The sequence below is a fragment of the Hyla sarda genome, chromosome 1 (genome assembly GCF_029499605.1).
Source record: "Hyla sarda isolate aHylSar1 chromosome 1, aHylSar1.hap1, whole genome shotgun sequence".
NCBI classification, from domain to species: domain Eukaryota; kingdom Metazoa; phylum Chordata; class Amphibia; order Anura; family Hylidae; genus Hyla; species Hyla sarda.
Genome location: NC_079189.1, coordinates 299502462 through 299526523, shown reverse-complemented (window position 1 = coordinate 299526523; position 24062 = coordinate 299502462). Strand labels below are relative to the sequence as shown.

At 44.8% G+C, this 24062-nt stretch overlaps 1 protein-coding gene across 5 annotated transcripts in view; it reads right to left on the bottom strand.

Annotated features, from left to right (window-relative positions):
* LOC130269112 (survival motor neuron protein-like) overlaps positions 1 to 24062 on the bottom strand; it is an 86501-nt gene that overhangs the window by 35066 nt on the left and 27373 nt on the right. For 4 of the 5 annotated variants that reach the window (XM_056518083.1, XM_056518079.1, XM_056518080.1 and 1 more), the window contains exons 2-3: positions 8888 to 8959; positions 4503 to 4736 (exon numbers count right to left, since the gene is read on the bottom strand). In XM_056518083.1, coding sequence (XP_056374058.1) covers positions 4503 to 4736; positions 8888 to 8959 — 306 coding nt within the window. The remainder of the gene's footprint in view (positions 1 to 4502; positions 4737 to 8887; positions 8960 to 24062) is intronic. The other variant, XM_056518081.1, reaches the window with a different exon arrangement.

Below are 24062 nucleotides of genomic sequence, written 5' to 3'. Positions count from 1 at the left end.
TATAATGAATACTTGAGTAGGGGGGAGATATCCCCAACTATGGCTGAAGCCATCATTGTACTGATTCCTAAGAAAGGTAGGGAAAGTGGCATAATGGATGATTTTAGGCCAATTTCACTCCTAAACACAGACCAGAAAATTTTAGCTAAAATTTGGGCCAGGCGCTTGCAACGAGTGATGGATAAGCTAATAGGGAAGGAACAGAAAGGATTTATGCAGGGAAGAAATATCTATAATAATATAAGAAGAGTTTTTCTTAATATGCAGGCAAGGGGTGAGGGTGGCTCCCACTCCATCCTGTCTCTTGACGCTCAAAAAGCGTTTGACAGGGTGGAGTGGGGCTTCCTCTTTAAAATAATAGAACATATGAATCTTGGAGAAGGCTTCTTACAGGGGCTTAGGGCCCTATATAGATCCCCCAAAGCCAAAGTTAATATTAATAATATTATTTCCCGGGAGGTAGTGACGCTGCAGAGAGGAACTAGGCAGGGATGCCCCCTATCACCGCTCCTCTTCTCCCTCTTCATTGAACCACTTGCGCAGTTGATTAGATCTTCCAGCTTGTTTGATGGGTTTGGTGTCGAGGGAGAGGAGGAGAAAATACTGCTTTATGCAGACGATGTTGTATTGTTTGTCACAGATCCAGGAAGAAAGCTTGTTAGTATTATTGATTTGATAAAGGATTTTGGTAAATATTCTGGCTTTCAGATAAACTGGAATAAATCAGGATTATTAATGTTGTCAGGTGATAGCCAGGGCTGCCAGAGAGTGATACATGTTTTGCAGGAAAACGAGGCCCTGGAATACCTAGGAATTAAGATTTCGAGAAATATAGAAGAGTTTGCCCAGTTGAATATTACTCCATTGAGACAGAAAGTAAGAAATAAAATTCAAATATGGAAAAAGTTGCGTATGAATATGGCTGAAAGAATTACTCTGATAAAGACAATTATTTTCCCTATGGTTTTGCATGTGATTAGAGCAGCACCGGTTTGGTTAGGGGAACACCATTTTAATAAAATACAGAGTGAGATTAATGATTTTTTATGGGATGGGAAACAAACACGGATGAAACACACATTTCTGAGTCCTCCTTTGAGTAGTGGTCGTTTGGGTATACCAAATATGCAACTGTATTATATAGCGGCACAAATTGAATACATGATAAAGGAAGATGATGTTCTAAAAGTTTTTTTTTTCTAAATTAGGTATTAGGGGGGATAGCACTTTGGAATTAATTGAAGGGGGAAGATGTATGCACAGGGGAAAAATCCCCACTTGTAATATGTTTAATAAAGTATGGAGATTCACGAGACGTTTATTAGGGATTAAGGGTAGTATGCACTACACACTAATGTGGGGTAATGGAAATTTTCCAGAAATGATGAAACTAAAGGAATATGTTAACTGGGAAAGAAATGGGGTTATTAGAGTTAAAGATTTTGTGATAGAAAGCACGTTAAAAGAGTGGAAAACATTCAATAGGGAATTTTGTATTAGAGCGAATACTTTTCATACTTACAAATCAAAAGCGCTTATGAGAAGGAGAAGAACAACCCTAGATGGGCAATAAATAGACATGAGTTAATTGACTATATGTTTGGGCTTCGGTCCTCCTCGACAAAGGTATCAGGTAACTTCTATAAGGGCCTAGTTAGATTTTCCGTTGAAAAATTTCCTCCAAAGAGTAGGGATAAATGGAAGCAAGTAGTAGGTCAGATCGATGGGGAAGAATGGAGGGAAGTATTCATAAATATTTCCCAATCATCTCTCAATATGAACCATAAAACCTCTATGATAAAGCTGATACATAGGATCCCATATACGCCGGGTTTCTTGTATAAGATAGGAAAAAGACTTGACTCTAAATGCCCGAAATGTAATATGGAAGGTGCGGATTTGTCACATATGGTGTGGAGCTGCCCAAAACTGCTTTCCTTTTGGACAGGGGTATACAATATGGTAGAAACGAAATTGGGTACTAAGATAAGCTTTGATATTAAAACAGCCATTCTAGGGATAGGACTTAGGAGGCAGTGCAAGAACAGTGTTCTGATAAAGGCTTTCGGATTAGCTAGAATAATTATTCTTAGGAGATGGTTTGCTCCCCAGGGCCCATGTTGGGTTGAGTGGCAGAGGGAAGTTCAACAAATGAGAAGATTTGAAGCTATTTACTATCAGGGAAAAAAGATAGGTCAAAAAGTTGAAAACGAGTGGAAGAAATGGGATGAGGCATCCTAGCTGGTAGTGGGTGGGGGGATAGGGGTTTGGGTGGGATTGTTTATATTGTGTAAAGCGAATTTTGAAATGCATTATTGTAATTTTGTAATTTGAAATAAAAAAATAAAAAAAAAATCTGCTCACTAAATACCCCTTTTCAAGCTGAATTGTTACTTCTGCATCTATTCCCTAATACTATTCCATCCAAGGCCAAAACCCTCCCAAGGCTCTTACTCTCAGCTGCCAGGGTCCTTCTATCTAAATACTGGAAATTATAATCTGTACCCACAATAAATGAATGAACCACTAGGGTAGATCATATTTACAGACTAAAAGAAGAATTGGCTGCCTGGAAGCATAGATCTCTCTGTTTAAAACTACGTTTCTCTTCTCATGGTATCACGTTAACATTATTTTGATATTGTAATTTTTCTCTTATACGATTGACAAATGCTTGTCAAATTGCACTGTTTTTCAAAAACAATAAAAAGATTTTAAAACAAACCCAGAGCTAAATTTCAAGCGTCTTGGCAAAGAGTCTGAATACTTACATCCTTGTGAAAGTATAGTTTTTCCATTTAAATAAATGTGCAAAAATTTCTAAAATTCTGTTTTCACATTAGGGGGTATTGGATGCAGAATGATGGGGGAAATTTTATTTTTTATTTTTTTTATTTTAGCACAGGGCCAAAACATAACAAAAATTTGAAAAAGGGGTCTGAAAACTTTCTAAATACAGTGGGGATCAAAAGTTTGGGCACCCCAGGTAAAAATTTGTATTAATGTGCATAAAGAAGCCAAGGAAAGATGAAAAAATCTCCAAAAGGCATCAATTTACAGATTTGACATTCTTTTAATATGTCAACAAAAGTTAGATTTTATTTCCACCATTTACACTTTCAAAATAACAGAAAACAAAAAAATGGCATCTGCAAAAGTTTGGGCATCCTGCAGAATTTATAGCATGCACTGCCCCCTTTGCAAAGCTGAGACCTGCCAATGTCATGGATTGTTCTCAATCATCATCTGGGAAGACCAGGTGATGTCAATCTCAAAGGTTTTAAATGCCCAGACTCATCTGACCTTGCCCAACAATCAGCACCATGGGTTCTTCTAAGCAGTTGTCTAGAAATCTGAAACTGAAAATAGTTGACGTTCACAAAGCTGGAGAAGGCTATAAGAAGATAGCAAAATGTTTTCAGATGTCAATATCCTCTGTTCGGAATGTAATTAAGAAATTATTAACTCTGCAGGGTGCCTAAACTTTTGCAGATGCCATTTTTTTTTTCGGTTACAGTGGTCCCTCAACATACGATGGTAATCCGTTCCAAATGAACCATCGTTTGTTGAACCCATCATATGTTGAGGGATCCGTGCAATGGAAAGAATAGGAAGTTATACTCCCCTGTCCCCGCCGATCCAGACCGTCACCGCTCGTCACCGCTGCCCTGAATGTCGCCCTCCATGGCTGTCACCGCGTCCCCATGGTGTCTCCACTTTTCCGGGATCCGGCGACGTGATGACGACAAAGGAGAGCGCCGGCGATGCAGGGGATCCCGAAGAGGACGCTCCGGAGCCCCGAGGACAGGTAAGAGACCATCACCGGAGCACCCGGGGCACCGTAAACGGCTATTCAGCGCCAGCTGAAGCAGTCTGCGCTGCCGGATAGCCGTTTATGCGATGGCCCCAACATACAAAAGCATCGTATGTTGATGCTGCCTTCAACATGTGATGGCCTCTGAGAGGCCATCGCATGTTGAAATGATCGTATGTCGGGGCCATCGTAGGTCGGGGGGGTCACTGTATTTTGAAAGTGTAAATGATGGAAATAAAATCTAACTTTTCTTCACACATACCAAGTACGTATGCTTCAAAACTTCTTTATTGTTCCATGAAGGGTACAAATAGTGCAGGACACGGGTGGACGGTATACAAAGGGATGTTTGTTCTTGGCTACGGTGCCGTTTCGCAGGATATGCTTCAACTGGCCCACATCATGATGTGGGCCAGTTGAAGCATATCCTGCGAAACGGCACCGTAGCCCCGAAAGAACATCCCTTTGTATACCGTCCACCCATGTCCTGCACGGTTTGTACCCTTCATGGAACAATAAAGAAGTTTTGAAGCATACGTACTTGGTGAGTTGATCTTACATTACATTGTAGGTAATTTATTTAGTAAGCAATCAAACTTTATACAAACAGCATCAGCACATACTGTATATATAAAATTGATCAGTCATTTGTTGCAAAAACATGCAGATTTTCAGATGAATTACTCACTTTGGATGCAAGAGAACGACAAGTTGGCTGCGTTGTTGGGTGGCTAAGGGGTGGAGGAGGCTGTGCCTTCTTCTTCTTGCACCACTTCTCCCCCTCATCTTTTGGGTGATCCCTGTGACCATCTCGTTCCCACTCTGACTCTCTAGGTGCCTCTCGTTGACAATCTTTTTGGATATCACCGGGTCCAGTGGCTCCTTCTTGTCTCCGATTCTTATCACTGCACCTAAGCATATCCTAGAGTGTAAGGAGTGGAACAATTAAAATAGTATCTCTGTGTTGTTTAGATCGATAGCCCTTATAAAAAAAAAAAACACTAAGCTTTACAAAATATGTCATTCAAATGATAGATCTGTACATATCTGTTTTGCCAACTGTACAGAATTTTAGGAATTACCCCTGGATGTGACAACTTTAAATTCAACCCCCCCCCCCCCCCCCATAAAAAAAAAAACCTGCCTCCAAAAGATATCCAAAAATATACAAATTTTATTGGTATACACACGTAAAAAAGGTAAAACAAGCATAGAAAGGGTAAAGGCCCTAGGACTAGACCAGCAGAAGATTAGGTGGTGGAAACAGAAGGCATATAATGGTAACATGCAGAAAAGTAAATCCAAATGGTGCAAAAAGAATAAACAACAGTGTCAAATGTCACAGTAAAAGGAATTGCCTTACAGAAAAATTACAAAAACAATGGAAACACAACTTGCTATATGAGAAAAGAAAGGAGGGGTAGGAGTATGTAGGTGTTTTAGTTCCAGGCAGCATTCATGACGGGTCCCAGTTTTACTGTACTTATGCTTGTTTTATCTTTTTATGTATGGGCATCAATAAAATGTGTATATTTTTTGGATATTTCATGCCGACTAGTTTTCCCATTTTTTGGGGGGAATGGGGGGGGGGTAGTATATCCAGTCCTTGGTTATTCGTTGCCAATTTGTTTGGAGTAAGCAACCTTAAAGGGGTTCTCCGGTGCTTGCACATCTTTTCCCCTATCCAAAGGATAGGGGATAAGATGCCTGATCGCGGGAGTCCCGCCACTGGGGACCCCTGGGATCTTGCACGGGGCACCCGTTTGTAATCAGTCCCCGGAGCGTGTTCGCTCCGGGTCTGATTACCGGCGAGCACAGGGCCGACGGGTGTGACGTCACGCCTCCGTGGGACTGATTACAAAAGGGGTGCCGCGTGCAAGATCCCGGAGGTCCCCAGCGGCAGGACTCCCGCGATCAGGCATCTTATCCCCTATCCTTTGGATAGGGGAAAAGATGTGTAAGCACCGGAGAACCCCTTTAAATTCCATCATGGGTACCCATGTATGTGCAGATAAACTTATTTCTCCTGTGCATATTCTCTGAAGCCTGTATTGCTTGTGCTGACAATCAGAGTCTGTTCTTCTCTTATTAGCTTGTGGAAGTTGCACTATTAGGCAGTACTCAGTAGGGCTGGGCGGTATACCGGTTCATACCGAATACCGACATTTTTGGGCTGCACGATATGAATTTCCCCCCCATACCGCAATACCGGTTGGGCCCCTCCCCCTCGGGAATGTATTATAAGCCTAGCGCAGCGCTGTCCCCCACATCGGGGGAACTAATCCTATGTGACCCGCCAGCGCTGTTCTGCTCCCCCCAATTAATGATCAACCCAGCGAGGCACTACTCACAGATGTCACGTTCAAGCACTGCCCTCCTCCTCTTTGTTGGGGGACGCCGGGCGCTGGAGCTCACTGTACGCCAGTGGTCTCCCCCCTGCGGACCACCAGTTGTTGCAAAACTACAACTCCCAGCATGCTGGGAGTTGTAGTTTTGCAACAGCTGGAGGTCCGCAGGTTGTAGACCACTGCTGTCCGCTGTATCCCTATGCCCGGGCTGCAAAACATAAAGAAAATAAACTTTAAACTCACCTACGTCAGGGCCACGCGCTGGGGACTGGGAAGGACTGCCGTCAGCCTATCACCGGCCGGAGCGATGCCCCGGCCAGTGATAGGCTGAGCCCACTGTCATGTAAGAAGCTCTGGCCGGCTTCTTACATGACAGTGGGCTCAGCCTATCACTGGCTGGGGCGGGACATCGCTCCGGCCGGTGATAGGCTGACGGCTGTCCTCCCCAGTCCCCAGCGTGTGGCCCCGACGTAGGTGAGTTTAAAGTTTATTTTCTTTATGTTTTGCAGCCCGGGCATAGGGATACAGCAGACAGCAGTGGTCTACAACCTGCGGACCTCCAGCTGTTGCAAAACTACAACTCCCAGCATGCCCGGACAGCCGTTGGCTGTCCCAGCATGCTGGGAGTTGTAGTTTTGCAACAACTGGAGGTCCGCAGGTTGGAGACCACTGGTGTACAGTGAGCTCCAGCGCCCGGCGTCCCCCAACAAAGAGGAGGAGGGCAGTGCTTGCAGGTGACATATGTGAGTAGTACCCCGCTGGGCTGATCATCAATTTTGGGGGGGGCCAAACAGTGCTGGCGGGTCACATGATTTGGGGGGGGGGGGGTCGCTGAACACTGCGCGCGGGTCACATGATTGAGGGGGGGAATACTGTTATATACTGTGGAACCGCCGTAAGTTAAAAAAAATACCGTGATACATATATTTGCTCATACCGCCCAGCCCTAGTACTCAGTATAGTTTTTTCAGTATTGCCGATAAGTACCATTAAGTCTGCCTTTCACAAACAATGGCGGAACAAGGAATGATCACTAGACAGAAAGTGGGGTGCCTAGTGGTCACAAGGGCTCAGACTGCAGGCCCACCAACAGTCTGGTAAAAATCTAATAGCGATGATACATGAAAGAGGTTGAAGGTAAGGTATGTTTTTATATGGGAAATTTTGCTTTATTTCACAAGGAGTTACAAAAAACACTTTAAAGGGGTTATTTAGGTGTTAAACACTTATCCCCTACCTATAGGACAGGGCATAAGTGTCCAATTTCAGGGGGGTCCCAGGATCTTCAGAACAAGGCCTGTCTATTACCCCTGAGCCCCACCTTCCGAGACGAACTGGTCTAGCCTCAGGTAGTGATTGATGGAATGGGATGTCACTCCCGAGACCAGTTAGTCTCGGAAGGTGTGAGCTGGAGTGCTCAGAGTTAAGAGACAGGGGCCCCATTTTGGAGATCGTAGGGGGCTCCAAGTTTTTAATAACCAGACCACTTCTTTAATGATTGTTTTAAAAATAAAAAAATAAAAACCTTAATCAAGCTATGCAATGGCATAACTTGAGGTTCTAGTGCCCCAATGCCAAATGTGTAATCAAGCACTATCCTCCCATGTGCCATTCATAATAAAGTTGTCATTTTATGTAGCAAAGAGGTTTTTAAGCTCCCTTAAGCACTGGGGCCTGCTGGCATAAAATACTATAGTTCTCAGGCTGGGTTCACATTACGTTTTCAGCAATACGGGACGTATGCGGCTGGGGGGAGCGAAAACCGGGCGCTCCCGTATCCCTGCCGTATGCGGCCCGTATGTAATTCATTATAATGAGCAGACCAGAGGGAATTGCTGACTCCGGTCGGCTCCTTTTTGCCCCATATGCTGTTTTCCCACCGGACATAAAACCATGGTACACTACGGTTTTAGGTCCGTTGGGAAAACCGCATACGGGGCAAAAATGAGCCGACCGGAGTCAGAGTTTCACTCCTGTCGGCTCATTGAAATAATTACATACGGGCCGCATATGGCAGGGATACGGGATCACCCGGTTTTTGCTCCCCCAGACGTATAAGGTCCCGTACTGCTGAAAATGTAATGTGAACCCAGCCTCATGCTGTTTAGAAAATAATCAACAAATGTTAGTATAATATTGTTGTTACTTCTAAAATAAATATAAGCATACAGGACCTTTAAATGACTTGTGCTTGCCAACTGCCCAATGCCTGCAAAGCTTTATCCCTTGGGCTCTTCTCTGTCTAGTTAACCAAGGCCACATGCAGGCAGTAAGGCATAACCTTCCTATGTCAGTGAAATACAACTGGGCATTCCAGCACTTGCCAGTCAAACTGAGACCGTTCTCCTGAATCCAATTTCTCTAGTTAATGAAAGCAAAAGTGAGGGAAATAGGAAAATGCACATTAACTTCCTACACACTGTCTTTCTTACAATAGAATAAATGCAATTTTTTGGGTTTAGTCTCAACTTGGAAATCTGCTCAAGGCTGTGATTGACATCTCGCTGATCAGTAATGCAAGAAGTGTTAGAAGAAAACTGGCATTTTTCCTTCCATTACAGAAGACTTCTAGAATTCTAATTTTAGAGTGTTTAAACAGTATGCACTAGTTCAACCACAGTAAAGTATATTGTATAACAGTTATCTTTCATGTAACCTAGGAATGAATTATGTGTATTCCCCTTAAAAAGAAAAGGTTAGGTAAAGGTAGCTAGGTGTTAGGTACCTGGAAAGACTGGACAGCCTTTTCATAGGATTTAATAAGAGCAGCATCGTCCCACTCATCAATATCTTCACTCTGAAAGACCCGAGAGAAGATATTTCAAGACACATACATTTCTCATCTTCTCTTCACCGGCACACATATTTCTCTCTTTGCCCATCAGGGGCAAACACAGTCATTGCTTGACAGCCAATCAGGTCATATCCATTCTTGTAATACACATATCTGTCACCACCTCCTGATCAAAACACATACAGGGGACCAGGATCCCCTACTCTGGAACAGCCATCATGATATAAAACTTTCACATCTCATCTTCTTAGTACACAGTCACCAGGAAATGAATCACTCTCCATTTTATAACTCATAAGTATAAGTATTACCTCCGACCTACTCCTGATTTGTTCTCTTTCTCACAACTTCCTAATAGCTTACCAGCAGGATCCTGTATGGAGTTTCTACTCTTATGTTACAAAGCCACAGGCATTCCATGTGCCGCTGTACAGTGCCTCGGAAAGGCACCATATCCTCCGCAAGAACCAGTGCTTCTAGATGACAGTATTTTCACAATACAAAATGCAAAGGAACATGCCATTTCTCCTTATGCTTGTATATGAAATTAGAAGCATACAGAGGTACATGGACATGTAATATGGTACTATGCATAAGTCTTAATGCTCAGCAATCATAGTATGTCTCAACCTATACAGTCATGGCCGTAATTGTTGGCACCCCTGAAATTTTTCAAGATAATGAAGTATTTCCCACAGAAAAAGATTGCAGTAACACATGTTTTTCTATACACACACACGTTTATTTCCTTTGTGTGTATTGGAACTAAACCAAAAAAGGGAGGAAAACAAGCTAAATGGACATAATGTCACACCAAACTCCAAAAATGGTCTGGACAAAATTATTGGCACCCTTTCAAAATTGTGGAAAAATGAGATTGTTTCAAGCATGTGATGCTCTTTTATATTCACCTGGGACAGGTAACCGTTGTGGGCAATATAAAAATCCCATTTGAAAGCAGATAAAAAGGAGAGAAGTTCACTTAGTCTTTGCATTGTGTGTCTGTGTGTGCCACAATAAGCATGGACAACAGAAAGAGAAGAAGAGAACTGTCTGAGGACTTGAGAACCAAAATTGTGGAAAAATATCAACAATCTCGAGGTTACAAGTCCCTGTCCAGAGATCCAGATTTGCCTTTGTCCACAGTGCATAACATTATCAAGAAGTTTGCAACCCATGGCACTGTAGCTAATCTCCCTGGGCGTGGACGGAAGAGAAAAATGGATGAAAGGTGTCAACGCAGGATAGTCCGGATGGTGAATAAGCAGCCCCAAACAAGTTCCAAAGATATTCAAGCTGTCTGTAACACTCACGTTTCAGTAGACTCAGTAGACTCACGTTTCAAAGATGATAGTGGATCCGCTGGACCTGTGTGGTAGATGACTCAGACCGTACCAGGGAGTGGAGTCTAAGGTGCCGCTGGTTTTCACCAGAGCCCGCAGCAAAGCGGGATGGACTTGCTGTGGCAGGCGGCACACAGGTCGCTACCCCTGGCATGGCTCGACCCCACAGGTGGCTGAGGAGATTCCAGGCACAGGTGGGATTAGGCAACTCGTAGTCTGGATAGCAGGAGGTCAGGGCAGGAGGCACAGTAGTGTAGTCAGGAACATAGCAAATGGTCAGTAGGCAGGCAGCAAAGGAGCAAGGTCAGGTCACAGAGCAAAGGTATGATACACGGAAAGGCAATACACAGGAATGCTTTCCCTAAGGCTCTAGGGCAACAAAGATCTGGCAGGGAAGTGTGGGAGGTGGAGGAATTTATCAATGAGCCAAAGGTGTTACTTCACTAATGGACGCACTGGGCGTTTAAATCTTAAAGCTCCGGCACGCGTGCGCCCTTGGGGACGGGGACGCGCGCGCCGGAGTAGAGAAGCAGAGGCAGGGGCAGGAGAAGCACTAGGTGAGTGACTGGCTGGGATTCGCATCCCACAATGCGAATCTTAGCCCCACCAGCACCAGCAGGTAACGGGACCATGCGCTCACGGCCAGTGTGTGGCCGGAGCGCATAACATAACACTGTCCTGCAGGCTAAGGGAGCATCAGCGTCAGCGCCAACTATCTGTCGACATTTAAATGAAATTAAATGCTTTGGCAGGAGACCCAGGAGGACCCCACTGCTGATACAGACATAAAAAGCAAGACTACATTTTGCCAAAATCAAGTTGAGTAAGCCAAAATCCTTCTGGGAAAATGTCTTGTGGACAGATGAGACCAAGATAGAGCTTTTTGGTAAAGCACATCATTCTACTGTTTATCGAAAACTGAATGAGACCTACAAAGAAAAGAACACAGTACTGACAGTGAAATATGGTGGAGGTTCAATGATGTTTTGGGGTTGTCTGGGTTTGTGTCCGCGATCTTGGGTCTTCCAGCAGGACAGTGACCCCAAAGATACATCAAAAAGCACCAAGAAATAGATGGCAACAAAGCGCTGGAGAGTTCTGAAGTGACCAGCAATGAGTCCAGATCTAAATCCCATTGAACAACTGTGAAGAGATCTTAAAATTGCTGTTGGGAAAAGGCGCCCTTCCAATAAGAGAGACATGGAGCAGTTTGCAAAGGAAGAGTGGTCCAATATTCATGCTGAGGTGTAAGAAGCTGATTGATGGTTATAGGAAGCGACTGATTTCAGTTATTTTTTCCAAAGGGTGTGCAACTAAATATTAAGTTAAGTCCAGACCATTTTTGGAGTTTGGTGTGACATTATGTCCAATTTTCTTTTTTTCCTCCCTTTTTTGGTTTAGTTCCCAAAAAAAATAAAAAAAATTAATAAAATTAAAAAACTAAATAAGAACTTGCATGAGGTTTGGGTCTGGCAACGAGGAAGAAGACCTGGCTCATGCCCAATACATCACACTACCGCTCAGCCTAGCGCCACCTGAGGGGGACATCACTGTGGCCGGCGATTAGCTGAGCTGCATCATGACTGCCGACCCCCAAAACCATAAAGAAGACTGCATTGGGGACTGCAGGAGCGCTGGAGGTGAAGAGAGGCTTATTTTCTTTATGTACTATGCTATGGGCATAACCCACTGAGGGAAAGTCATGCTGGAACAAAAACGGTCGTCTTCTCCAAACTGTTCCCACAAAGTTGGAAGCCTACAATTCTCCAAAATGTCTTGTTATGCTAATGCATAAAGATTTCCCTTCACTGAACTAAGAGGCCTAGATCAATAAACAACATAGTATTATTATCTCTCCTCCACCAAACTTAACAATTGGCACAATGTACTCAAGCAGGTACTGTTGCCCTGGCATTCACCAAACCCAGACTTTGTCATTCAAAAGAATACATTTTCACTGCTCCAAAGTTCAGTGGTGGCATGATCTGCACCTCTCCATTTGACACATGGTATTGTACTTGATAATGGCTTGGATACAGCTGCTTGGCCAAGATAACATATGCGAAAAAGCTCTCGGCATGGCACAGTTTTTGTGTTGATTTTAATAACAGATAAAATGGAAAGAGAAAAAAAGGAAGGGGATTGGGCCCCTAGTGAAGTACGTTCATGTGGAGAGCGCTAAGAGCACAACACCTTAGTAGACTTTACACAATATCCAGGCCTGCAGCCATGGTCCTCTGGAATCAAACTTGTTTTTCCAGTGAAAAGCAGTATACAGGGTAGAAAAAACTACCGTCTCTGGCACTGGTCTGCTGGAGGTAGTTAGGACTAGGACATCTGGTAATGTCTTAAAAGTTGGTTTATTACAGAAGTACACAAGCAACGTGTGTCTGGTTCGTACCGGACCCTTCATCAGGAAAGGTGTATAACAACAGTGTGAACAGCGGGGTAAAAATACACTCAGTACGTGGGGTACATTAGGGTATTAGGGAACATTATACGTAGTATGCAACATTAACTGTGCATACTACGTATAATGTTCCTGAATACCCCCATGAATTTTTAAGACATTACCAGATGTCCTAGTCCTAACTACCTCCAGCAGACCAGCACCAGAGATGGTTGCTTTTTCTACCCTGTATATCACTTAATAACAGATAAGGCTTGGTACTCTGCAGATATTGAGTCACTGGAGCACTGGCGACTTTATGAACAATAAGTGTCAAGTGTAAAGTGACTCAGCTCTGAAATTTTACACAGCCTTCATTTTGTGGCTGAGTTGCTGTGGTCCCTAAATCCTTCCACTTCTCAATAATACCATTTACTTACAGTTGATCATGGAAGATCTAGAAGAAGAGAAGTTTCACAAATTGTTTTTTATTAATCCATATACAGTATAATACTGAAGTTCAGTGAGTTCTTTAGAGCTACACAGTATTTCACAAATGTTTGTAAAGGCAACTGCATTGGTAGGGGCATAAATGTATATAGCTATGGCAGTGGGATTGAATGAAACGCCCAATTTCAATAATAAGTGGTGGGGCCCAATCCTTTTTTCCATAAAGTGTATTATAACAATTGATAAAATTTGAGTTGAAGGTCACAGAAATAAAAACATTTATAAAAGTTCAAACAAATGAATAAAAAAGGCAAGTAAGAAATAATTAATTATATTACTGTAAAAACACTCGGGGGCGGACTGACCAGCCGCCCGCCGCCCACTGCTGAGGATCCAGGACACTCGTCCCGGATCCCCAGGCAGACAGCACTGCTTTTTTTTTTATGTGCGGCTCACGCACACACAGCAAAAAGATTCCCCTCTGTGCGAGCCCCATCTGCGGCATACACAGAGAGGAGACGTGACTTCCGCCTCCCACGCAGTGCAGGCATCGATGATGTCACTCATCGGGGCCTGCACTGTGTAGGATGGAAGACGCGGGGCCCTGCTACGGAGGAGATCGCTGCATGGGACAGGTGAACAGATTTTTTTTTCCATTCTGGGGAGGGGGGGGGCTCTGCTGCCTGTACCTACTGTGGAGCAACTCTGCTGCCTACACCTACTGTTGCGGGAACTCTGCTGTCTGTACCTACTTTGGGGGAACTCTGCTGCCTGTACCTACTGTGGGGGAACTATGCTGCCATACCTACTGTGGGGGAACTCTGCTGCCTATACCTACTGGTGGGGGAACTCTGCTGCCTATACCTAGTGCTGGGGGAACTGCTGCCTATACCTACTGTGGGGGAACCCTGCTGCCTATACCTACTGTGGGGGAACTCTGCTGCCCCCTATACCTACTGTTGGGGGAAATCTGCTGCCTATACCTACTGTTGGGGGAACTCTGCTGTTGCCTATACCTACTGTGGGGGAACTCTGCTGCCACCTATACCTAATGTGGGGGAACTCTGCAGCCGCCTATACCTACTATGGGGGAACTCTGCTGCCGCCTAAACCTACTGTGGAGGAACTCTGCTGCCACCTATACCTACTGTGCGGGAACTCTGCTGCCGCTTATACCTACTGTAGGGGAACTGCTGTCGCCTTTACCTAATGTGGGGGAACTGCTGCTAATGTGGGAGAATTATGCTGCCTAACCAATGTAGGGGGACTATCTACTATGTTCCTGCCTAGCTAATATGGGTACAAACTTCCAAACTAGTAGGTGGGCTACCTACTACCTACATGGGGGTTTTCATACCAGGGGCAGCTATCTGGGGGATTTACCTACAGTGGCATGGCTACCTACCTGGGGGACATTAACTACCTGGGGCCATGACCTACTAGGGGCCACTACTTCCTGGGGACACTACCTACCTGGGGACATTACCTACCTGTAACTTCCGTAAGCAGCACCTAATTTTCTGTCCACTAACACAAAATATTCTGTCCCGAGACTAGACTCTGGATCCGCCACTGGGTGTAGGGGGTGCTGGCTACCTACTTGACTAACTACCTTGCAACCTAATTTTATACTTGGATGTCTACTTACTTAGTTACATACCTGGCTATCTAACTACCTACATACCTGGCTGCCTAACTACCTACCTACATATCTTGCTACCTACCTGGCTACCTAACTATGCACATAACTGGCATTCATACATGGCTGCATAACTACCACCTAGCTATCCACCTACCTACATGCCTGGCTACCTACCTACCTGGCTAGTCACCTACCTACATATCTGGCTATCTGATGTACCTACATAGTTACCTACCTACTTGCCCTTTTACTGTGCAGGACACCAAGGAGGGCATTATTACAGTGTGTGGGTCTATAGATGGGAAGATTGTGTAGAGGAGGAGAGGGAACTGGAAAAATGCAGAGTCTAACATGTTTGTCCTGTAGATGTGAAGTGATCGGTATGGCGGTCTGATCCGGACGGAAAAGAAAAGGAAAGAGGACACCTCTGATCAGAAAATACGTAATTGTGAGTCCCTAGATGTAACTGTAATCACTTCTATGGTATACAGATCCTGTGTATAGATGATATCTACCGCCATGTGGTCCTGTATATAATTACTTATATGGTATATAGATCCTATGTACAGCTGATATCTACTGCTATATGGGCACTGTATATAATCACTTATATAGTATACAGATCTCTGTACAGCTGGTATTTACCACTATATGGGCACTATATAAAATCACTTATATAGTATACAGATCCTGTACAGTATACTGGTCTGTGTATAGTGGTTTTATTCAGTACAGTATGGCAATATCCAGTTATTGTGTGGTGGTATATATTTCCTCCTTGTATACCGGTATTATTGGTCATGGAAATGATTGTACCTATGTTAAAGTGTTTCTTACATATATAAATTTTAGTTTATTTTGTCTGTGGGATTTTGGTGGAATAGGGGTGTGGCAGAAGTGTGACCTGTGGCAGAGCTTCGCAGGGGGGCCTTGCCTTTTTTTCTTCTGGGGCCCTGAGTGTTGTCAGTCCGCCCCTGAAAGAACTTTGCAAAAAATAAAAGGCAGCAATATTACCATAAGCCTGGGTTCACACATTATTTGTGTCAGTATTTTTGCCAAAACAATGAGTACAATAGACACAGTGAAAAACTATAATGAAAAGATTTGCACCTTTTTCTGTGTGTTTGGACAAACTCCTGGTTTTGGTTAAAAATACTGATCAAATACTGACTAAAATACTAGGAATGCATTGAAATTTCAACCAAGTAGTTCTGCACCAGCTACAAATCCACAGGTTGCCAATCGCATTTCAAGTCTAATATTATACAATTATCCCAAAAAAGTGGATGGGAAAATAGGCATTTTTGGTTTTCATTTCAGCCAAGCATATCCTGAAATTATGGTTTGGGGACAGAATTTTTAATTTCTGTGCACCACTACAAAATACTGTGTGTGAACCCATCAGATCGCTTCGATGACGTGTGTACAAGGTAGGGTCAGCACAAAAGCCTGGTTGTCCCCTATTGGGAGTGTTTTGTACCCTATTGGGAGTGTTTTGTCCCCTATTGGGAGTGTCCCCTATTCGGAGGGTGCAGATACATTAAAGGAGAACTACAGAATATAAAAATTCTGCCGGCAGAAAAAAAATAAAGAGGTACATACCTTCCTTCGCTCTCCCGGGGCCTCCGGTAACCGGCTCCAGTCTCCGCCACGATCCTCTTCCTGGTTGCCGGTGGTCAGCGAGTCATACTGCGTTCAGCCAATCACTGCTGTAGTGAAGTGAAGTCCCGACTCGGCCGGCGATAGGCTGAGTCGGCAGTATGAGAACGCTTCAAGACACAAAATTCATTACACCGTCACCTGTTGCAGGGGCCGAAAATGTCACACTGCCACTCAGCCTATCGCCGGCTGAGTCGGGACTTCGCTGCGGCCGGTGATTGGCTGAGCGCAGTATGACTCGCCGACCACCGGCAACCAGGAAGAGAATCGCGGCGGAGACCGGAGCCGGTTACTGGAGGCCCCGGGGGAACAAAGGAAGGTATGTATATCTTTATTTTTTTACTGCCGGCAGTATGGGGGACAATTTTTATATTCTGGAGTTCTCCTTTAAGTCTTATGGGATTCTGTCAGGGAATTAAAAATTGTCCCCTATTGAGAGGTGTCCGCTAAGGGAGATTTTACTGTATATATGGCTCACATAATCGCTCTTAATTCATTCTTGCGCAGGCCCAGGTCCATATACCGCAGCTGTATGACAGTGAGATTGGGAAGCCCCTGGATTTTAGAAATTACCGCAGGACATTCGGTGAGATGAGCGGTGACACTGGAAGTGACTGAGCTGCCGACCACGCCTAAGTAGGTATGATTAGAGAATGAAGAAGTGAATACAGTGGGGCAAGAAAGTATTTGGTCAGCCACCAATTGTGCAAGTTCTCCCACTTAACCTGTTGGGGATGGAGAGCGTACAGGTACGCCCTCGCGTCCTGGTACTTAAGGACAGAGGGGGTGTCAGGATCCGGGCTGGTAGCTGGTAGCGGAGGCTGGTGATGGATCCGCTGTGCCAGAGAGGTGATGACGTGGGCTGAACCAGGGGAACGGAATTTAAGGGATTACTGGTTTTTACCAGAGCCCGCGCAAAGCAGGATGGACTTGCTGCGGCAGGTAACCCCCAGGTCGTTCCACCCAGTAGCGACTCAACCTCTCTGGCTGCTGAGATAAGGCAAGGTACAAGAGGATCAGGCAAGGCCTAGTCAGACGGAGTAAATGGTGAGGGCAGGCAGCAACGGTTCACAGGCAGTAGTCAGTAGCAACAGGTCGGCAACAGGCAAGGAATACACAGGAACGCTTTCACAATTGCACAAAAGGCAACAAAAATCCAGCAGGAGGCTGTGGGAGGGGAAGGTACTTATAGGCAGTGCACAGGTGCAGGCCTAATTAAGTCCAAACAGCACTGCCTCTCACAAACCTTAACCCTTAATAACCACTTTGGGCCAGGCACCAATCACTGGTGCACTGGCCCTTTAAATCTAAGAGTCCCGGCGTACGCACGCCCAAGAGAGCGGGAACACACACGGCGAGACTCAGGAGTGGTGCCTGGGGACACATGCTGTGAGCGCTCCGAGGCCAGCAGGGGGGCCGGAGCGCTTAGCGTAACAGGGGGTACCTGTACGCCCTCCGTATTTCCAATCACCACCGCTCGCCGGGTGGTGATCGGACCGGGATGACTGCTGATATCTATCAGTAGGCATCCCGTGCAAATGGGCGATTTGCGGCCATTCCGGGCCGATTTCCTGGCGATTTGTGGCCATTCCGGGCCAATCGGGTCACTGTGACCCGATCGCCCGGAAAATAAGAGTGATCAGAGCTGTCACAGACAGCTCCGACCATTCTAAAGGATAGGAGTGAGGTGGCAGGGGTGCCACCTCCTCCTATCCCCTGCCATTGGTCGATCAGGACTGACCGACCAATGGCAGTTGGCGGCGGGGGTTTAAGTTAATTTACCCTGCTCTGCCCACCGATCGAAGTCCGGGCCAAGCCGGGGTACGTGGCTGGCGGCTTATCGGCGGCATCGGATCGGCAGCAGCATCGGAGTGACTCCTAGCATGCCTTTTGGCTGTCTGTGCCTTCTGGGAATTGTAGTTTTGCAACAGCTAGAGGCACACTGGTTGGGAAACACTGAGCTAGAGTATGTTTCCTAACTCACTGATTCCAACCCGTATGCCTCCAGCTGTTGCAAAACTACAACTCCCAGAATGCACTGACAGACCATACATGCTGGGAGTTGTAGTTTTGCAACAGCTGGAGGCACACGGGTTGTAATCACTGAGCTAGAGTCTGTTTCCTAACTCAGTGGCTCCCCACCAGTGTGCCTACAGCTGTTGCAAAACTATGACTCCAAGCATAACTCAGTGCATGCTGGGAGTTCTAGTTTTGCAACAGCTGAAGTTTTGCCCCCACAGTGGGTCTCCTTCTACAAGTTTGAGCTGTGGCAGCTCAAACTCCCAGCGGAAAACTCACTGTGAACCCCCGCCAGTGCGAATGTACCCTAAAAACACTACACTACACTACCACACAATAAAAAGTAAAACTCTACATTGTCACCCCCTTACACGTCCCCCCCCCCCCCAATACAAATGAAAAATGTCTCATGTGGCAGTTTCCTAAACGGAGCCTCCAGCTGTTGCAAAACAACGACTCCCAATATTGCCGGACAGCCATTGACTGTCCTTGCAGGCCGGGAGTCTTGCAACAGCTGGAGGCACCCCGTTTAGGAAACACTTCTGTAGGGTTTTGGTGGAGACAAGCCCCATGTATCCGGGTCCGCCCCTATTGCAAATTCCTCATTTAGGCCTCAAATGCGCATGGCGCTCTCTCACTTCAGAGCCCTGTCGTATTTCAAGGCAACAGTTAAGGGCCACATATGGGTATTTCCGTATTCAGGAGAAATTGCATTACAAATTTTGGGGGGGCTTTTTCTCCTTTTACACCTTATGAAAAGGTAAAGTTGGGGGCAACACCAGCATGTTAGTGTAAACATTTTTATTTTTTTGCACTAACATGCTGGTGTTGCCCCATTCTTTTCATTTTCACAAGAGGTAAAAGGAGAAAAAGCCCCCCAAAATTTTTTACGTAATTTACTCCGAGTACGGAAATACCCCATATGTGGACATAAAATGCTCTGCGGACGAACTACATGGCTCAGGAGTGAGAGTGCAATGTCTATTTCAGGCCTAAATTGGTGATTTGCACAGAGGTGGCTGATAGTTACAGCGGTTCTGATATAAATGCAAAAAAAACAACACCCACATGTGACCCCATTTTGGAAACTACACCCCTCACGGAGTGAGCCTTAACACCCCACAGGTCTGACAAATTTTTGTTAAAGTTGGACATGAAAATTAAAAATGTGTTGTTTTTTCCCGGAAATGCTGGTGTTACCCACGCGAATAAGCGAGTAATGAGGGAATTGTTCACACAGCAGTTTTGGAGAACAAAAATGGGATGGTGAGTCTCATGCACCTGAACATATAACTATGCCCTGTTTTTACCCGTTGGCTTATTACTCAGGGTTGGGTTGGTGATTTCTCCTGCACCATGCTAGCTACTAGCTACTATTTACCGTATTTATCGGCGTATAACACGCACTTTTTAGGCTAAAATTTTTAGCCTAAAGTCTACCTGCGCGTTATACACCGATAAGCCGCTGCAGTTCAATGATTTAAAGCGGGCGCTTTAAATCAATGAACTGCAGCGGCTTTGCAGGTGCAGAGACCGCCAGCGCTGCCGGCTTCTCTGCCCCTGCCTGCCCTGGGGTCTAGAGCCCTGCTGCCGGCCCTTCTCTCCCCCTGACTATCGGTGCCGGCGCTGATAGCCAGGGGGAGAGAAGCGGCGCAGGCAATGGGGCAGCGGCGCCGACAGACAGGGGGAGAGACTGCGCCGCGCAGCGCATAGCAACGACGCAGGGGACGCACACCGGAGGCCTGAAGCAACGTGGACCCAACCCCGGCAACAGGTAATTATGCAACCGGGGATGGGGGGAGGCAACGGGGCAAGGGCAGCGGCGCCGGCAATGGGTGCCGCTGCCCCTTCTCTCCCCCTGTCTGTCGGCGCCGCTGCCCCATTGCCGTGGCGTCGATAGCCAGCAGGAGAGAAGCGGCGGCAGCAGGGCTCTAGACCCCAGGAAAGGCAGGGGGAGAGAAGCGGGAAGCGACGGCCTCTCTCCTGCTGCCTTTCCTTGGGGTGTATCGGGGTATACGCATGCACACACACGCACCCTCATTTTACCATGGATATTTGGGTAAAAAACTTTTTTTACCCAAATATCCTTGGTAAAATGAGGGTGCGTGTTATAGGCCGGTGCGTGGTATACCCCGATAAATACGGTATTTCCATAATGGAGACATGTCCTTCTTACTGGAGGCTTGTCTCATGGTTCATATGTTCAGGTGCATGAGACTCACCATCCCATTTTTGTTCTCCAAAACTGCTGTGTGAACAATTCCCTCATTACTCGCTTAGTCGCGTGCTTATGGCTTGTGACTTGTTCACACACAAAAAAATGTATTGTACCTGTGCACTGTTTTGTATATTACTTGGTATTTCTAATTTTGGATATATATACCGTATATATTTTTCTATGTCATTTACTGATTTATGTTGGTATCCAACTATGGATGGTCAGGGTATTAATAATAAATTATAATTTTCACACCCTTTTTTTTTCTGCTTCAAGTCATTTTATTATGTTCTTGTTACTATTTATTTTTCACGGTGGATATATTTCATTTATGTATTATACTATTATATGTTTTTGGTATCCAACATATTGGTGTGGTGTTGTAGTATGTATTATGTTGTTTATCTGTTTCTGTGCAGGGAGGGTGGCCCCACCTTCATCCACTCAGGTGTTTTCACCTGGTGGGGGGTGGGGCCCCTGTCCCCTATATAGACCAGAAGGATCTTAACATTTCTTTGTAGGACTAAGGCGAGAGAGTTCGCCAAAACGCGTCACCTTGTGATCCACGTTATTTGTCCGTGTGTTATTATGCAATAAAGCACCTTTCTTGCTTTGGACCTGCAGTGCTGGATTCTCCTTCTTGTTCATGTTTGCATCCATACATGTAGTCCACACGTTTCCGCGCACTGGAATCAAGAGTGGTGAGCTGGACACTAGTGAAGTTTGTATCCCTGCACTAGGCCCTAAAATAACTGCCTACTTATATTTTACAGTATATATTAATTCTTTTTGTGACACATTTTTGCTGGATTTTATCAAGAATCTGTTTGTGCCTTTTGCCTAGCAACAGGTGTACAAAGGCTTTTATTGTTGATACCATTTTTATGTAAATTGATATGACAGCACATACACTTACTGGTCACTTTATTAGGTACACAGTCAATTGCTTGTTAATGCAAATAGCTAATCAGCTAATCATATGGCATCACCTTACTGAATTTTGGCATGTAGACATGGTCAACACAATGGTGGAATGGTTGTTGGTGCCAGATGGGCTGGACGGAGTATTTCATTAACTACTGATCTCTAGGGTTTCTCGAGAATGGTACGAAATAGAGAGGGACAATTGTGTAGAGAAAAAGGCCTTGTTATTAGAGGTCAGAGGAGAATGGTCAGATTCTGGCTGGTGGGGGTGTAATGGTGTGGGAAACATTATTCTGGTACACTTTAGGCCTCTAAGTAACAAATGAGCATTGTTTAAACATGACAGCCTACCTAAATATTGTTGCTGTCCCTGTCCATCCCTTTATGACCACAGTGTACACATCTTCTGATGACTACTTCCAGCAGAATATTGCACCATGTCACAAAGCTCACTTCATCTCAAACTTATTTCTTGAACATAACAATGAGTTCACTGTACTCCAATGTCCTCCACAGTCACCAGATATCAATCCAATAGATCACCTTTGGTAGGTGGAATGGGAAATTTGCATTATGGACGTGCAGCCAACAAATCTGCAGCAAATGCACGATGCCATCATGTCCATATGGACCAAAATCTCTCAGGAATGTTTCCAGCAACGGCAGCCTTGCTTGACAGATTTTGCCCTGTTTGTATATAGGAAAAGATCTATCAATAAAGGCCAGTAGGGCAAATAGAAGCCACTGGGAACAAACCTCAGCGGGTTTGCGCAGGAGACGAGCGGGGACGCAGGAACCTTAACAGTGAGTAAAGACCTCTGATGTTTTTTCCACAGGTCTAATGGATGAGCCTCACTACATATTGTCTATATGTGCTTTTTTTATTGCAGGGTCTACAGACTGGACCACATGAGGCTTTCCCAGCTCACTGATTTATTTGTGTACTGCATTTAACCACGTCAGGCACAAACCAAGTCGCTACTGTATCGACGACTTGGACTTGATTTAAATTTTGCTCTACTAACAGAGAATTGATCAGTATATGCTAAATCTTTTATTGAGTCACTGTCTCCTTTTATGCCCCTGAGGAAGACATTTGACTGCTGTCAGAAACGCGTCGGGCTAAATTTTGGAGACGTATAGACTGAGATAGTGACTATACGCACTAGCATTGAGATTATATAATTGTTTAATATTGACTTTAACAGGAGTCTATTCTTTGCGTCATTTTGGAGGGCAAACCATTTGCCCAATTAATTGCTCACAATATATTATATGTGTTTTACTGATGAACTAGTAAAAGTTATGTTTTATGTCACTCCCCACTATATGCCATATTTATATTGACTGGGAGCACTACATACTTGGGTATTTGGATACCTGACTTATTCTTTATTGTTATTTATTTATTCTAATTGTGGTTATGGCTAATCTCATCACCGGCATACCTAATTTAGATGATTGGCTTAAAGAAGCACATGAGGTTTTCTCAGATAAAACATTTGTCCAAGCAAAATACACCCCCTCTTTGAGAGCAGCATTTAGAGAATTGACACAATGTCATAAGACCTACATTAGTAGTTTTTGGGAAGTTCAGAGTTTTGAGTCTTATATTAAAAATAAAATTGTACCCAGAGGGTTACGAGTCCCGACCTTACCATCCACCAGATTACGGACCCCAAACGTTTTAAAGAGGTGGGAAGAGGAGGCCACAAATTGTTCCATTAAATTTTTACAGATACTCCTAGACAAGGAAAGACTGAACCTGGAGATCTCTGGGAAAAAACTGAGGGAACAACAAGAGGTCACAACGAAATTCAAGGGTGACCCAGAGTTCTCTGTTAAGGAGACCCAACTTCAAAATACGATTGAGAGATTCTGCTACCATTTAAAAGAAAGAAAGCATACCCAGTTTGTCAGAGATCTCCAGGAATTCAGGGAGAATAAGGCCTACCAAGTACTGGATAAGAACCAACAGAGAGATACGGAAACAGATCTCTCCTCATCAGAAACAGATTTTTCTGATAGAGATAAGGGACGTGGAGAAAGAGGAAGGGGAAGAGGAAGGGACAGAAACCAAAGACACCGAGGAAGAGGTCGTGCACGAGCGACGGTGAGAAACCAACCACCAACATGCGGAAATTCCTCCGCAGGGCCGTCCAATATGGCATCTGCCTCTGCTTCTTCCTCGCCTTTTTTAGACGGGGAAAACCCGTATCTCCTCCAACCTACAGTAGTCAGGGGGAAAATGTAGGACTTAAGAATACAAACAGTAATGCTCCTCAGATCTTAAACCTGTCAGACTATCCACTTACGGAAATACAGATCCAAACTCTGAGTAGAGGTCTGTCCTTTGTACCGACAACCAAATAGGATTCTTTTACGTGGACAAAGGACATTCACCTATTTACGAAGAAACTGGGCTGGCATAAATTTTTTCAAAATCTTGAAAAGAAAAAATG